The 15788-nt window shown below is 39.4% G+C and overlaps 1 protein-coding gene across 2 annotated transcripts in view; it reads right to left on the bottom strand.

The window, feature by feature from the left end:
* The window catches only part of LOC143297272 (alpha-2-macroglobulin-like protein 1), an 83487-nt gene that overhangs the window by 11163 nt on the left and 56536 nt on the right, over positions 1 to 15788 (bottom strand). For both annotated transcript variants that reach the window (XM_076609525.1, XM_076609523.1), the window contains exons 22-33: positions 15598 to 15747; positions 14869 to 14964; positions 14337 to 14388; positions 13134 to 13220; positions 11335 to 11511; positions 10323 to 10551; positions 8633 to 8744; positions 7140 to 7305; positions 5297 to 5511; positions 3011 to 3229; positions 1854 to 1987; positions 209 to 302 (exon numbers count right to left, since the gene is read on the bottom strand). In XM_076609525.1, the coding sequence (XP_076465640.1) occupies positions 209 to 302; positions 1854 to 1987; positions 3011 to 3229; positions 5297 to 5511; positions 7140 to 7305; positions 8633 to 8744; positions 10323 to 10551; positions 11335 to 11511; positions 13134 to 13220; positions 14337 to 14388; positions 14869 to 14964; positions 15598 to 15747 (1731 nt within the window). The remainder of the gene's footprint in view (positions 1 to 208; positions 303 to 1853; positions 1988 to 3010; positions 3230 to 5296; positions 5512 to 7139; positions 7306 to 8632; positions 8745 to 10322; positions 10552 to 11334; positions 11512 to 13133; positions 13221 to 14336; positions 14389 to 14868; positions 14965 to 15597; positions 15748 to 15788) is intronic.

The following is a 15788-nucleotide window of genomic DNA, read 5'->3' as shown; positions in this document are numbered from 1 at the left end:
ATCCAAGCCACATGTTCGTAAAAGCAATAGTTGATCATTGCAAACCTGTAGCGTACAAACCTACCACAAAAAAAGCTCTTTCTGAATGTGCTTTCACATAACTGAAACAAGGAAGAAACACAGGAGGGGTGGTGCTGTGCACGCACCTCCCTACAGTTAATGGCACAACAGAAAGTCTGTGGCAGTCATACAAGAGCGCAAGACTTACTGCTCTCAGGGACTCTGGGATGACACTCCAGCCTGTGACCATTCTGACTGTCAGCATAGTCATGCCCGTGCTGAACTGATCCACATTTTTCTGTCTGCAATGATAACCAAGAATTGTTCCAGTTACATTATCAATATGACTGCAATGATAACCAAGACATGTTCCAGTTTATCAATCTGACTGCAATGATAACCAAGACATGTTCCAGTTACATTATCAACCTGATGCAATGATAACTAAGACATGTTCCAGTTACATTATCAATCTGACTGCAATGATAACCAAGACATGTTCCAGTTACATTATCAATCTGTCTGCAATGATAACCAAGAATTGTTCCAGTTACATTATCAATCTGACTGCAATGATAACCAAGACATGTTCCAGTTACATTATCAATCTGTCTGCAATGATAACCAAGAATTGTTCCAGTTACATTATCAATCTGACTGCAACGATAACCAAGACATGTTCCAGTTACATTATCAACCTGATGCAATGATAACCAAGACATGTTCCAGTTACATTATCAATCTGACTGCAATGATAACCAAGAATTGTTCCAGTTACATTATCAATCTGACTGCAACGATAACCAAGACATGTTCCAGTTACATTATCAACCTGATGCAATGATAACCAGGACATGTTCCAGTTACATTATCAATCTGTCTGCAATGATAACCAAGACATGTTCCAGTTACATTATCAATCTGACTGCAATGATAACCAAGACATGTTCCAGTTACATTATCAACCTGATGCAATGATAACCAAGACATGTTCCAGTTACATTATCAATCTGTCTGCAACAATAACCAAGAATTGTTCCAGTTACATTATCAATCTGACTGCAATGATAACCAAGACATGTTCCAGTTACATTATCAACCTGATGCAATGATAACCAAGACATGTTCCAGTTACATTATCAACCTGATGCAATGATAACCAAGACATGTTCCAGTTACATTATCAACCTGATGCAATGATAACCAAACACATGTGGTTACATCACAAACTCACTAGTCCAGACAATGGGCCCTGATCCAGGCCTTGTTTACAACTGTTTCAGATGAAGGAGCCTTAACTGACATTTCCACTCTCCACTGAAACCAAAAAATGCTGTGTTTGTTGCTGAGCTCACAAGCAGTAGAGTAATTTTCAAGGTGACTGGTTCACATGAACAATGCATGTCAACAATGACGTCTGATCCAGTTTCTTCCCATTCACAAAGCAGAACAGTCTCAGAAAAAGGAACAAGATTGGGTCTTTTAAACATTCTGAATTCAAACTGTTTCAAACTCATTGTGTTTTCCTGGATTCATTCTAAACATCAGTGCAACAAAAATGGCAGTCCTGTTAATTGCTCAAATATCAATCTTAAAAATAATATAAATGCTTAACCTTCACAAAAATTGATAGAAATACTGACAGAAAAAAGAAATCTGCATGCAAACTAAAACTTGTTTAATAAAAAGATAACTTCCTTTGTAACAAGTTTTAGTTTGCATGCAGCTCATTCTAAAAAGTCAAGGGGAAGTTATCACAAATCATTTTGTCAGTAACTACACAGAACTCACAACCATGGACAAAGATTGATCCTCCGAGACACAAAGAACAATCTGAGGAAGATGGACCCTACCCAAAAGTGACGTAAATGGTGCGTTTGTTGCAGCGGTTTCTGTCATGCTGGTATGTCCTTGGGTCGACTCTCAGGTTGAACTTCGGATCATCGATTCCCATATGGTTAGGCATTTTATTGTAGCGAACATTGGCCTGTAAAAATAATTAGATAAATAAACACAAGAAACTCTTGTAACCCACTAAACAAAACAATATCCATACTGACATACATTCCCCTGCAAACAAAAATTAATTACAACATTTGCTGCTCTGTACATCAGCCTGAAAACGCACATAAATCTGATGTCAATAAAATATACCATCTCAAAAAAAGAAAAGAAAAAAGAAAGTACTGATAGTGACTCAGCTTCTGAGAGCAGTGATGAGGGACGGGTGGGCGTTCACTGAATGTGAGAGGGGTCAGTGGGTCAAGTACAGTGAGTTTCATTCAGTTACTGTATGTTTTGTATTTTTTGTGATTTTTTTCCTAACCCAAACAAATGGGTCATCTGTAGGGAAAAGCAAGTGAGAGAACTATTCATCCGGAGTGAATTAACCTTCCACAGCCAAAGTCATGTACCCATTCACAGGGCAGTGATTTAATATCTGCTATGTCTCGCGACATAGGAAGACATGGCCAAATCCTCTCTTTCTGCTGTGGTAAACCTTCCCCACCCAAAGTCTGGTACCCAATACCTTCTGAAAATTCCTCAAGTCAATACAAGAACCTATGGTGAACCTTCTTTCTTCTTTGATGTTCCTCATTTCTGGAACAACCTTCCACATTATATCCCTTCATCTGATTCCATCCGGGTCTTTTGCTCTTTACTAAAAAGTCAACTTTCTGTGTTTCCTTCTCCAACACCACCCCATGTCTGTCAGCTTACTTTAAATGTGTGACAAACACGAGAGGGAGAGTAGGGGTGGGGGGGGGGTGGTGGTGGAAAGAAAGAGTGGTCATGAATGGTTCATGCAATTTGTAACTTTTTCTTTCATGTAAAGAGCCCTAAGCTCTCAGAGAGAAAGGGTGCCATACAAATGAAACATTATCATTATTATCATCAATATCATAATCATTATCGTTCACACCTGACACAGACCCAAGTTCTGCATGCACCTGAGGCCACAAAAAAAAAAAAAAAAAAATGACACAGACCCAAGCGCTGCAGCACTCACCTGAACCAGGGCACACCCTGTACCGTTGGCGGACACCTGCATCATCGTGTTCTGCTTGGCGACAAACGACTTTTGCTGGAGGATCAAGCTGTTGTCATCGCTGATATGGAAGTCTGCCTGCATGTCTTTGGTGTTCAGCATCAGGTTCAGATTCGTTGGTGCATCCGAGAAGGTCTTGGCCGCAAACTCTGAGAGAGCATTGAGACCCAGCACTGTGTCCTGAAAAAAGTATGAGGGCAGTGCATTTATTATTTTTTGATTTTGCTCTCAGTGTAAATGTGTGTGTTTCCATTTGAGGAATACAAACTGAAATTCATGTGTCATACCACATATTATGGTGATACTGGTGGAATGGCATCTTTTGAATTCTTCTGTAGACACACACACTGAATGAAACTGAATAAAAGTCAGTCACATAATATACATTAGATATCAAACAAAATATATGAATAAATTGAACATTTTCTATGTCTTCTTGTGAAATGCAACAATGTTTTCAATTTCCTGATCCACTATGTAGTGTAGGTATCTTTCTCCCAGTCCTATCACCGTAAGTTTACTGTGAATCCATCCCAGTGTCTCACATTTCTTGATTACAACCCTCACAAAGATGTCTTTATGCGTTCATCCTCATTTGTTCTTTGGTCACTGTTTTTTTCTTAAGTTCTAGGAAGTCACTTTGTATGTTCATTTATTACACATCAAAATGAATTGTGTTAACTGATTCTTGTATTATTACATATCCATTTTTCATTTACTGATATTTTTTTGTTGTTGAACAATCTAAATTGAAACTCTATAATTTGTTGCACTGCAAGGTGATCATGTAAGTTCTGACACTGATATGAATCAACTTTCATCAGTGTGGATCTTATCACTGGACAATGCTGTATCATAATTCTAAAAAAATATAATCACAACTTGACAACTTCTGGATTCAAAGACTGAAAGCTGAGGAACACCTTTTCTTCGACATGCTTCGCACCACACAATTCAACACTGCCCTGCACATTTCCAGAACTTCACTCCACTTTCTAGTCCAGTTTTCAAAGAAAATGCAAAACACTGTTCTATTATCCAACTGAACGCATACATTGCAAAACCATCTTTCTTTATCAGACCGAATGCATAAAATCCAAGGATAGAGAAGGAACACAAATCAAATCCAGTGAACTGTCACCAAGATGCGTGTCAACTGAAAGGAAAACATAAACCTTTCTTACAGGCAGACCTGAAGAAATAATAACACCAGCCTCTAGCATATGGCCCAATCCAAAACTTGGGGCAAGCCTTTCAAAATACCTGTCGATGCATCCGTCACCAAGTTTTCACCTGATTTTGTCTACACTCTTCTTAAAACACTGACAAATCAAAGGACTCTAACATTAACTGCTTTTTGTGTAACAAAAATCCTCTTCTTTATCAGCAATAGGAAGCATGTGAGGGATTAGAAAAATATTATAAATATATCTTTCTTACGATGATAAACACAAGAATACAATTCGATATCTTACGCAGTGCCTGTACTTTTTGGAATTTCGAATGAATACCTCAGGAGAACAAGGGTTACTGAACTTAAGAATGCAGCTCTGTTTCCTTTTTTCCTTTTCCTCCACCCTTAATTCACTATGAGAATTAACAGGAAAATGAAGTCCTTCAATCCAAAAATTACGTAAGTCAAGTAAACCTTGCATAAATAATGTAAAGATACAGCTGAATGAAAACAGACTAAAGTGAAACAGGTCTTGTATCTTGTGCAACTCAAGGAAAAGAGACTAGACTACGGTAAAACAGATTCTCATATCTTGTACAACTAAACGTAGAGACTTAAATGAAGCAGGTCTTATATCTTGTGTTACTGAATGAAAAGAGAGTAGACGAAGGTGAAAGAGATCTTGTACCTCTAATGAACTGCCCAGAAGACAACCTTGAAGACCCCCACCATCAATTCCTAACCTATTAACTCTTTCACCACCATAGCTGACTTTAGTTGACCAGACAGTGCACCACAATTGGCAACTTTTGTCGACATCAAGGGGTCGTGTGAACCAGACCATTTTTCACACTGTAACAAGCTTGACAGCTGCAGCCAGTTACTCGCCAACAGAACAATGACTAACCTTTGCCCCCTAGCCAAGTTTGAAGTGCACAATTCCATTGTGTTGTTTTGACATGAACCGAAGCCTGTGACTAAGAGTATTGTTTCTAAAATATTTGGCACTGGGGAGTGTTTTTTCACACAGAAACTTGGCGGTGAAAGAGTTAATCTTCAAAAGACATACACACCTGTGTGGAGGCATAGCCCCCAAAGGCATTGCGTTGCTGGGACAGCCAGTAGACGGTGGACTGAGCGTGGGCGACAGCGTTATCCTTGTGGAAGGCCAGAATGGCCAGTAAAGCATATGAGGTCATCTCCACCTCGGCCGAGGGGGCAGCATGGTAGTACCAGGTGTTGACAGGCTTGGGCAGATTCCCTGCACGCTTCCAGTACTTCAGTGCACCTGTTGATGGACAGCAATTCGGTAGGGATATAAATAAATCAATTAATTATATATAGATCTGTATATACATATATATATATATATATATATATATAATGGAGTGATAACCTAGAGGTAATGCGTCCGCCTAGGAAGTGAGAGAATCTAAGCGCGCTGGTTCGAATCACGGCTCAGACGCCGTTATTTTCTCCCCCTCCACTAGACCCTGAGTAGTGGTCTGGACGCTAGTCATTCAGATGAGACAATAAACCGAGGTCCCGTGTGCAGTATGCACTCAGCGCACGTAAAAGAACCCACGGCAACAAAAGGGTTGTTCCTGGCAAAATTATTTAGAAAAATCCACTTCGATAGGAAAGGAAAAAAAAAACAAACAAAAAACTGCACGCAGGAAAAGATACCAAAAAAAATGGGTGGCGCTGTGGTGCAGCGACGCGCTCTCTCTGGGGAGAGCAGCCTGAATTTCACACAGAGAAATCTGTTGTGATAAAAAGAAATACAAATACAAAATACAATATATATATATATATATATATATATATACAGTAGACATATATATATATATATATATAGAGAGAGAGAGAGAGAGAGAGATTCTGCAGGAAAGAGTATGTGAAAGAGTAATTCATCACTGTAATTGCTTATTGTCCAGCAGACCACACAGCACCATATTCCAATCTTCAGCATGTACCTTTATTCAATCACCTCCACCAGAAGACACACATTTAAAAAAAGAAGGTTAAATGTCCCATAGCCTTTTATGGCCATCGGAGCAGTCCTCCCCTTCCACTGTTTCAAACCTTCTTCCCCTACTGAAGTCTGGATGCAGTGAGACAATCATCAGAGTAAAGTACCTTTCCCAAGAACACAACACCATGCCAAAACACAGCTCTGAAATCTGATCACTGGTGAAAACTGGATCAGAAGTCCAGCACATGACCCACTTTGCCATACTGCCTCCAACTGCTCTGTGCACACTTCTTGTCTCATGGCTCTATGTTCTTATCTTCAGCCTAGGCCCATGCTTCAAATCATGTGTGCTAATAGGGAGGGTGTGTAGACCCACTTTTGTCAAATTTTCGTCGGGACTCCCCGGTTATTTTTAGCGAGAACTACACGTGCCCATGTGTGTCTCCATTTCATTTCCAGGTCACCGAAAGGCTAAAATTTGGTCTTGGAAATTGCTGTTTTGCTAAAAGGATTTTGAACATTTTTGGTGACTATTTTTTCAAGTTTACAAGGTAAATTTTGTTTTATAATTACACCAGTTATTTGCCTTACTTTTCTATGTTTACTTTGAGTGTGTTTCTTGTCATACATCTGCCATTCCGTATTCGAATTGATCCATCTATAAACTATGATGAAAAGTTGTCTGAATAAAAGCACTGCAAACTCAGAGAAGCCAGTTACGGTGGTGGGCTGCCTGTGTTGTCATATGACTTACTTCTTGCACTGCGAGCAACGAAAAGTCTCCATGAAAGTGGGCTGCACACCCTCCCTAATGCATACAAAATCTACCCCTGAAAACAGTATGGTTGCCTACATGGCGGGGTAAAACACTTATGTACATACAAGTGAATGTGAGAGTTGCAGCCCATGAACAAAGAAGAAGAAGATATACAACAGCTTACCATCAACGGTGGCTTTGTTGTCAAGCATCTCCATGATGGAAGTGGTGGTGGGACCCACAGGATCGTAGAGCGAGTTCACATAGGCGATCTGCGTGAAGGTGTACACATCCATGTTGGGCTGCACGTGTCTGTTTACGCACTGCATGCCGTTGACGATGACCGGGTCCTGTGACATGATGTATCATTGACTGCTGTTAAGTTGGAGAGGATGAACAGACTATGAATAAATAAACGAACAAGGATTTCAAAAGGCTTCCTCAAAAAAGAGTTCATTCACAACTTTTCTTTCAGGACAGTGAATTCTTTACAGAAGAATGATGGGTCTTGTGATATAACGTATCATTGACTGCTGTTATCATGCTGGAGAGGATTTTAAAAGGCTTCCCCCAAAAAGAGTTCATGAACAACTTTTTTCCACCAGGAGTCACAAACTCAATACTGCACAGTCTTTACAGGAATCACAAACAAATACTCCAGTCTTTACAGAAGAGTCATAAATTTAATTCTGCACAGTCTATACAGAAGAGTCACAAACAAATACTGCAGTCTTTACAGGAATCACAAACAAATACTGCACAGTCTTTACAGAAGAGTCACAACAAATACTGCATAGTCTTTACGAAGAGTCACAAACTTAATACTCCACAGTCATTACAGAAGAGTCAGAAACTTAATACTCCGCAGTCTTTACAGAAGAGTCATAAACAAATACCACACAGTTTTTACAAAAGAGTCACAAACAAATACCACATAGTTTGTTGCAAGAACTCATGAACAACTTATCTATCATAACTCGTGAAAAACTTTTCAATCAGAACTCATGAACAACTTTTCTAACAGAAGAGTCTGAAACAATTACTGAGCAATATATTACAAGAACTCACACCAGTCATCCACTTCATCTCTTATGGAACAATACTTGGCTTTTTTTTGCTTTTTTTTTTTGTATCAGTAAAACAACCACTTGCTTTTCAAAGGTCAACTGTTTAAGTTCAATATCATATATACAATATATAATAAAATACAACACTAATCAGAACTACAAAGTGCTCAACCAAATATGCTTTTCAAAGGTCAACTGTTTAAGTTCAATATCATATATACAATATATAATAAAATACAACACTAATCAGAACTACAAAGTGCTCAACCAAATACAATCCATGGGGATATCTCCAAATATTCAAGAAAAATAACAATACATTCATTAATACAAGAATTTTGTTTCTGATAAAACAAAACAAAGAGCACCCTATCACACCTGTTTACACAAGCCTGCCTCCAGCAAAGCTACAAGATCACATAACAGCAACACATTTATTAATACAAGGATTTAGTTTTTGATAAAACCAAACAAGAAAAGACACCCTATCATACCTGTTAACACAAGCCTGCCTCCAGCAAGGCTGCAGGAACATTCAACAGCAATGCATTCATTAACACAAGGATTTAGGTTTTACTAAAACCAAACAAGAAAGGCCACCATATCATACCTGTTTACTCAAGCCTGCCTCCAGCAAAGCTGCAAGAACATAGGCAGACAGAGCTGCCTCACTGGCGTTCTTCCCCAGACCTCCCTGCATGTAGGAGCTGAACACTGAACCGCTGGAGGAAGGGAGAGAAACAAATAAATGATGATCCTGAATTGCCCAAAATCATGTTTTCATTGACAGAACGCACACACACACACACACACATACACACACACTCTCATGTCCTGATACAAGCATTCTGTGAACAAGTAAATAGATGTGCAAGTACATTAAGGTGGTAAGTTCAGTTCAGTTACTCAAGGAGGCGTCACTGTGTTCGGACAAATACATATATGCAAAACCACATCTGCCAAGCAGATGCCTGACCAGCAGCATAACCCAACACAGTTGAGGTAATAAGACATATACACAGAAAATTGTCAGGGACTTATTTGTTCACTCTGAACACTTTTTTTCCTTTGGAAATATTCACAGCAGGTATGCACAGTCAGACCTGATTTTCTTTCGTACACAAACATTAAAACCAAATTTTAAGTCAACAAATGTTAATTTTAGTTATTCTGCAGAGCTTTCTGATAGAAGTTTTCTTAAAATTTTACCATTCCTGTATGCTGCTGAGAAAAAAGTGGTTCCACAAGCAAACACAATATAAACAATTCCCTCAAATACATCATCTTCATAAATTTTTATGTGATGGTCTCTGAAAAATTCTACTTTTACCACACAAACAGTTGATTGAATTATGTGATAGCTGTTTTCTGGGCTGTGTTTCCTACAAATGATGATGATATCTGGAGAATTATACAACAAGCACTTTCAGGAAGTACAACTTAAAAGAGACAACTAAAATGTTTTCCTAAACACAACAGCACTTATAAACACAACAGCAGTTAGCTGATCTATTTGCAGTAAGCAAGCACTATGAACAGCATACACTGTGTTACAATGATGGTTGTCTGCTGGATGTGTCTCGTTTATCCAAATTGCTAAATTGACCTGAAGAAAACAATCAATGGGAAACAACCCAGGTTAACGCACTATGCTGTCTGATGCATGAATTTCGTCCCTTAATTAATTGTTTTCTCTCTACAACACTGACAGGAGTGCCAGAAGGGATCTTTATTTTCACTGTGTGAACTGGGTCTCTCAAAGTGGGCATGTGTCAGGTGGCAAGCAGGGGGCTAAATTGATAAACAAAAACACAAAATATCAACAACATATGAAAAGAAAAATACTCCCGAGAAATATAAGCCTGGTAATGACACCAATAAGTATGAAAAGTAAAGTAAACTGTTTCCGAGAAATATCCCTTAGAAAAGCACTACTTGAAGTAATATCATCAAAGTAATGAATAGAAAAGTAAAATGCTACTGAAAAATATATGCCCAAATTATTTTCATTAGAAGAACAGTACAAGTCATAATCATCCCTCTCAGAACAGCACACCACTAGAAGCAATATAAAAAAAAAAGTATGAAAGAAAAAAAAATAGTATGAAAGAAAAGTAAAATGCCTCTGAGAAATATAAACCCAAATTATTTTCATTAGAAGAGTGGTACGTTGTAACCATCCCACTCAGAAGAGCACCACTAGAAGTAATATCAACAAAGTATGAAAAGAAAAGCAAAATGCCTCTCTCTAAAAAAAATTAAGCCTAACAGAAGAGTGGTACAGGTCGTAATCATCCCACCGCTCAAAGAAACATCCAGAGAGGGGCCCCTCCTCTGGGTTCTGCATGGACTTGAGGTAGTCAATGCTGACTTGCAGGTCTTTGTCGTCGATGAAAATGTAGGGCTTGGCCTGCGCAAACGACTTCACCACAAAAGCTGTCAGCCACGTGCTCCCTGGCTTCTCTCCCTTTGGCCCAAAGGCGCTGAAGGAGCCGTCATGGTGTCGATATTTCAGTTCTCTCTGGTAGCCTTTAAAAAAATTTTTTTTTGTTTGTAATCATTTAACATGCTACTGGGGGAGGGGGGGGGGGCGTTGACACATTGTCAACACGACATAGATCATGAATTTCTCCATCAGCAAGAATATAAGCACCAATTTATAAATGCTGCTGCTGCTATTATTGCTGATGTCATTGTTGTTACCACAATTGCTGTGACTACTACTTCTACCATTATTACTGCTGAAGCTACTGCCATAACTTCTGCTGTTACAAAACAGCTATTACTATAGCTACCACTTTTTAAAAAACTTGTTCTACTCAAGTTCATTCAGTCTCCAAGTACTCAAAACCATTTGCAACTTCTATAATCCTACATGGTACACACACATTCAATGAAAGATAATAAGAATTACTGACCATTTTAGGGTTGCATAAGTGGCATCAGCAGTAGCCGAATTTGCTTATCATTAAGAATTTTCCTTAGTTTACATCAAACCAAATTAGGAAAATTCTTTAAACGAAGCAAACTCAGTGCTGCTAAAAAGATCGCTCTTGTAACTCCGCCATGGATGGGGACAGAAAATGACACAGCTTCCCACCAACCACCAGACACTCAGGTCAATCTTAGTGCTGCTAAAAGGGGCACTCTTGTAACAGAAAAGTACAGTGTCTTTGAGAAATATATGCCCAAACTATTTTCGTTAGAAGAGTGGTACAAGTTGTAACCATCCCACTCACAAGAGCACCATTGTAACTCTGCCATGGACGGGGACAGAAAGTGATAGTTTCCCACCAACCACCAGACACTCACCAATCTCCATGAAATTCTTGGCTTTATCCTCGATGAGTTCGGTGAGGCGTCCAGTGGCAGTGAGGTACTTGAGGACATAGATGTTGGGGGTGAAGCCCACCATGTTCTGCTCACCGCAGCCTGTGGGCATGCGCACCAGGTTGTCCAGGTTGGTCAGGGCTGGGCCCATGATGTCGCCTGGAACAGTATGTACATAATTATACACATGTTCAAAATTGCCTTTGTATGTGATGAAGCTTAGTTCTTTGTCTCCTGTACATATACACCTGTTCAAAATTGCCTTTGGATGTGACGAAGCACAGTTCTTTAGTCTCCTGTACATATACACCTGTTCAAAATGGCCTTTGGATATGACGAAACATAGTTCTTTGTCTCCTGTACATATACACCTGTTCAAAATGGCCTTTGGATATGACGAAACATAGTTCTTTAGTCTCCTGTATATACACCTGTTCAAAATGGCCTTTGGATATGACGAAGCACAGTTCTTTAGTCTTCTGTACATATACACCTGTTCAAAATGGCCTTTGGATATGACGAAACATAGTTCTTTGTCTCCTGTACATATACACCTGATCAAAATGGCCTTTGGATATGACGAAACATAGTTCTTTGTCTCCTGTACATATACACCTGTTCAAAATGGCCTTTGGATATGATGAAGCACAGTTCTTTAGTCTCCTGTACATATACACCTAATCAAAATGGTCTTTGGATATGACGAAGCATAGTTCTTTGTCTCCTGTACATATACACCTGTTCAAAATGGCCTTTGGATATGACGAAGCATAGTTCTTTGTCTCCTGTATATACACCTGTTCAAAATGGCCTTTGGATATGATGAAGCACAGTTCTTTGTCTCCTGTATATACACCTGTTCAAAATGGCCTTTGGATATGACGAAGCACAGTTCTTTGTCTCCTGTATATACACCTGTTCAAAATGGCCTTTGGATATGATGAAGCATAGTTCTTTAGTCTCCTGTACATATACACCTGTTCAAAATGGCCTTGGATATGACAAATCACAGTTCTTTGTCTCCTGTACGTGTACAGGCCTTTGACTGATGCTGCAGGAGATAAGGGACTTCTTGGAAGTGTCCTTGTAAAGCTCCTATATTATAAGATGTAGTACTTGTGTGGCGCAAACTCCAAACTCCACACATGGTGGGCTCTATGCACCTAACATGAAACAACAATACAATTGAGCATAATGGCAAACAATACATACGAAGACAAACAAGAGAAGAAAATGAAATACACACATGAAGAGAATACCACAAGTTGCAAAAATAAACAATCACACCAAAAAAAACATGAAAAATGTCCTACTCCCCCTACCCCCACCTCACAGCACACACGTGCGCACGCTGTACACATCCACCAGCAAGCACATGCACATTAATTACATGGAGACATCAACAGAGGGGAGAAAAGAAGAAGGGTGTGTGTGTGTGTGTGTGGGGGGGGGGGGTGACAGACAACTATGCATATACACATATTCACAAACATGCTGAAAGAAAAAAAAATCCTTAAACCCAAGGCAAACAAGAACCCCAAACCTACAATGAAACGAAATTCACAAAACCCCATCCTGAAAAAGACCTCCCACCCCAACCCCAAAAATCAATGCTGCACATTACAAAACAATAAAATTCAAGAAACAGGAGAAATCCCCCCCCCCAAAAAAAAAAAAAAAAAAACAACAACAAAAAAACAAAAAAAAACAACAACTGTGTGTCCAAGAAGTCAAAACAAAGTGTCAACAAAGGATGACAACACAGAGAGAGAGCGACTCACCAATGACAGTGACATCCCCGCGTGCAGAGTCCTTCACAATATCACTGGGCAGTGGCAGAGAAAACTCCTTCACGTACGTTTCTCCATCTGAGGACACCCGTACACATATCAAGTCAATTGCCAGGCACACAAATCTCTTCACTTAATGTAACAATGACACAAGTTAGTTGAATGCAGTTTGTGTTTTTTAAATGTGGATTTAAAATTTTTTTTCCAAAGGTCCAATAGCCTTATATGGCCACTGAAGCAGTGAATTAATTTCCATTGTAGGGGTCAGCATAGTAGGTTGGGGCCCAATCCTCTCCTTCCCAAAGGGAAGTCAGGTACCTACCGACACCTGGTTGAAGTGAGGAAAATCAGAAATAAAGTGCCTGTCACAAAAGACACAACACCATGTGTTGGCTGCGAACCCTGTCACTGGTCAACACTAAATAAGAAGTCCAACACATAACAAATCTGGCCATGGCACGTCCTCAAACAACTGAAGGACTATCGAATGGGTAAATCCTCAAACTAATGTCTACCAGTAATCAATGACTGCTTCAATGGGTTGCTTCAGGTGGCTGCTTCTGTGTGTTTCTCACAACAAAATATCTTATTAGCTGGAACCTTTCCTAAGAAATAAATACATGAATAAAGTATATTTGTCAAAAGAAAATAAAGGAATGATAGTAATACTACATGGGTCAACTTGATTTTATTATTATCAAGAGATACCATCTCTCAAGAGAAAGTGCCACATGGTCATGAGGCTCACAACACAAATACATAACAGGAGACACAGGGTAGAGAAAGAATAATAAACAATGATAAACTTGTAGAAAGGAGGAAAGATATGGGACAGGACTTTTTTTTTTTTTTTTTTTTTTTTTAATTCTACTTCACTGAATTTTTCATTTCTTATGGTGGTGGAGGGTTGTACATAGGAGTTGGACTCTGGGCCATATGCATAAAGCAGGCTGATTTCATACTGTCATCAGACGGATTCTTCATCTCCACTGCAGCTCTTGTTATATAAAAAATATATATATAAAATATATTCTTCGGTTCTGGATGGTGGTACTACAACACACCTGCTGTTGTTAACTGCACTTACAATTCATGCCACTCTGATCTCTCTACACATGGCTCAGCGCTCAAAGGGCTAAAAGACAGGGAAAAGAACAACAAACTACTGAAGATGACAGTGACAGGAGAACTGACCCTTGGGACAGATGTACAGACTGTGGCTGTATCGCTGAGTCACTCCTTCTGCCTGCACAAACACAGACAATACCAACACTGCAAGTTCAACAATTAACATCACCAAGATCATTCAAAATCCATAAACTGTAAAATAAAAAAAATAAATAAAAAATAAAGTATGACACCCTTCCTCTCCATCCCCCCCCCCCCACCCCCCCAATTCCCCACTTTGAAAGACATAAAATTGGATATTTCAAACCACATTTTCAGATTTTGAAAAACTAAAGCTGGATTACTGATCAAAGGCAAACTGCAAGAAAATGAATGATCGAGAATAGAAAAAAAAAATTGCCTAAAACCCACTCTAGAAAGGCAACTGCAAGCATGTTAGAGACACAAGACAAAGTTTATGCTAATGTCATAATGTTCCCTGGCCTGTGTCACCAAATTTCCTATTCCACTATTATATGGATCCAATACTACCATTATTTCCATCCTACATGATCAGGGCAGAGTATTAATGCCCAGATCGTGAGCATGTGACACATACCTTGACCAACACTTTCCGCTCCACAGAGTCTGACAGATTGATGTACTGTGTGTCCATCTGTGCTGAGTTTCCGCACACTCCAGGGACAATCAACGCCTGCCCAGTATAGACACGTATCTTACATCTTTATATGTTTTAAGATACTTTCCTAAACATGCATTTCATTTCATCCATTCTTTTAAAATGTTTTCCATATCCCAAATACTGTGATGATAATTAATCATGGTTGGTAAAACGTTTAAAGATACTGGTCAAACTTTCTAAGATACAAACAAGTTGTAAGCTTACTGAATCATTGTCCAAACTGATGATTCCTTCCAAATATTTGCTCATGCTCCAAATCCAATGGTCCTAACTGATCCAGCTTCTGGAAGATACACACACACACACACAATACATGTGGAACTGTCCACACACACAGCAACTAGTTCTGTGTTTAAAGATGGGTTCTCATTCCAGATGTTCAGCTGTGTACAGAGACTGGCTGTATGCTGGCTGTTGAATCAACTACCATTATTCACTGTGCATGCCTCATGAACCAACTGCAAAGGCATTTTAATCAGAACACTTAAAAAAAAAAGGAATCTTCTTTTCAAACTATTACTAATGAACTGGAAACTGGGACAATTCTGCAATCAAGATGTTCAACATACACACACACACACACACACACACACGTGCTACACACACACACTCACACACACACACCAATAAGACAGCCACACCCACCCGAGCAAAGATGGGTAGCTTCCCAATGTCCTGAGCGGTGATGTAGAACTTCCTGGTCTTGGACATGCCCCCGCACAGACAGAAGGGGGCACGGTTGGCATGGGGACCGTGAACCTTGAACCCCTTCATGCCATCCACCTTAAGCTCCATCTGATCCCCACAACATCAAAAACAGGAATTAGTGAACAAAA

Source organism: Babylonia areolata, chromosome 22 (genome assembly GCF_041734735.1).
Source record: "Babylonia areolata isolate BAREFJ2019XMU chromosome 22, ASM4173473v1, whole genome shotgun sequence".
Taxonomy (NCBI): domain Eukaryota; kingdom Metazoa; phylum Mollusca; class Gastropoda; order Neogastropoda; family Buccinidae; genus Babylonia; species Babylonia areolata.
Note: the sequence above shows the minus strand (reverse complement) of the source record. Positions and strands in the feature narration are given on the sequence as shown.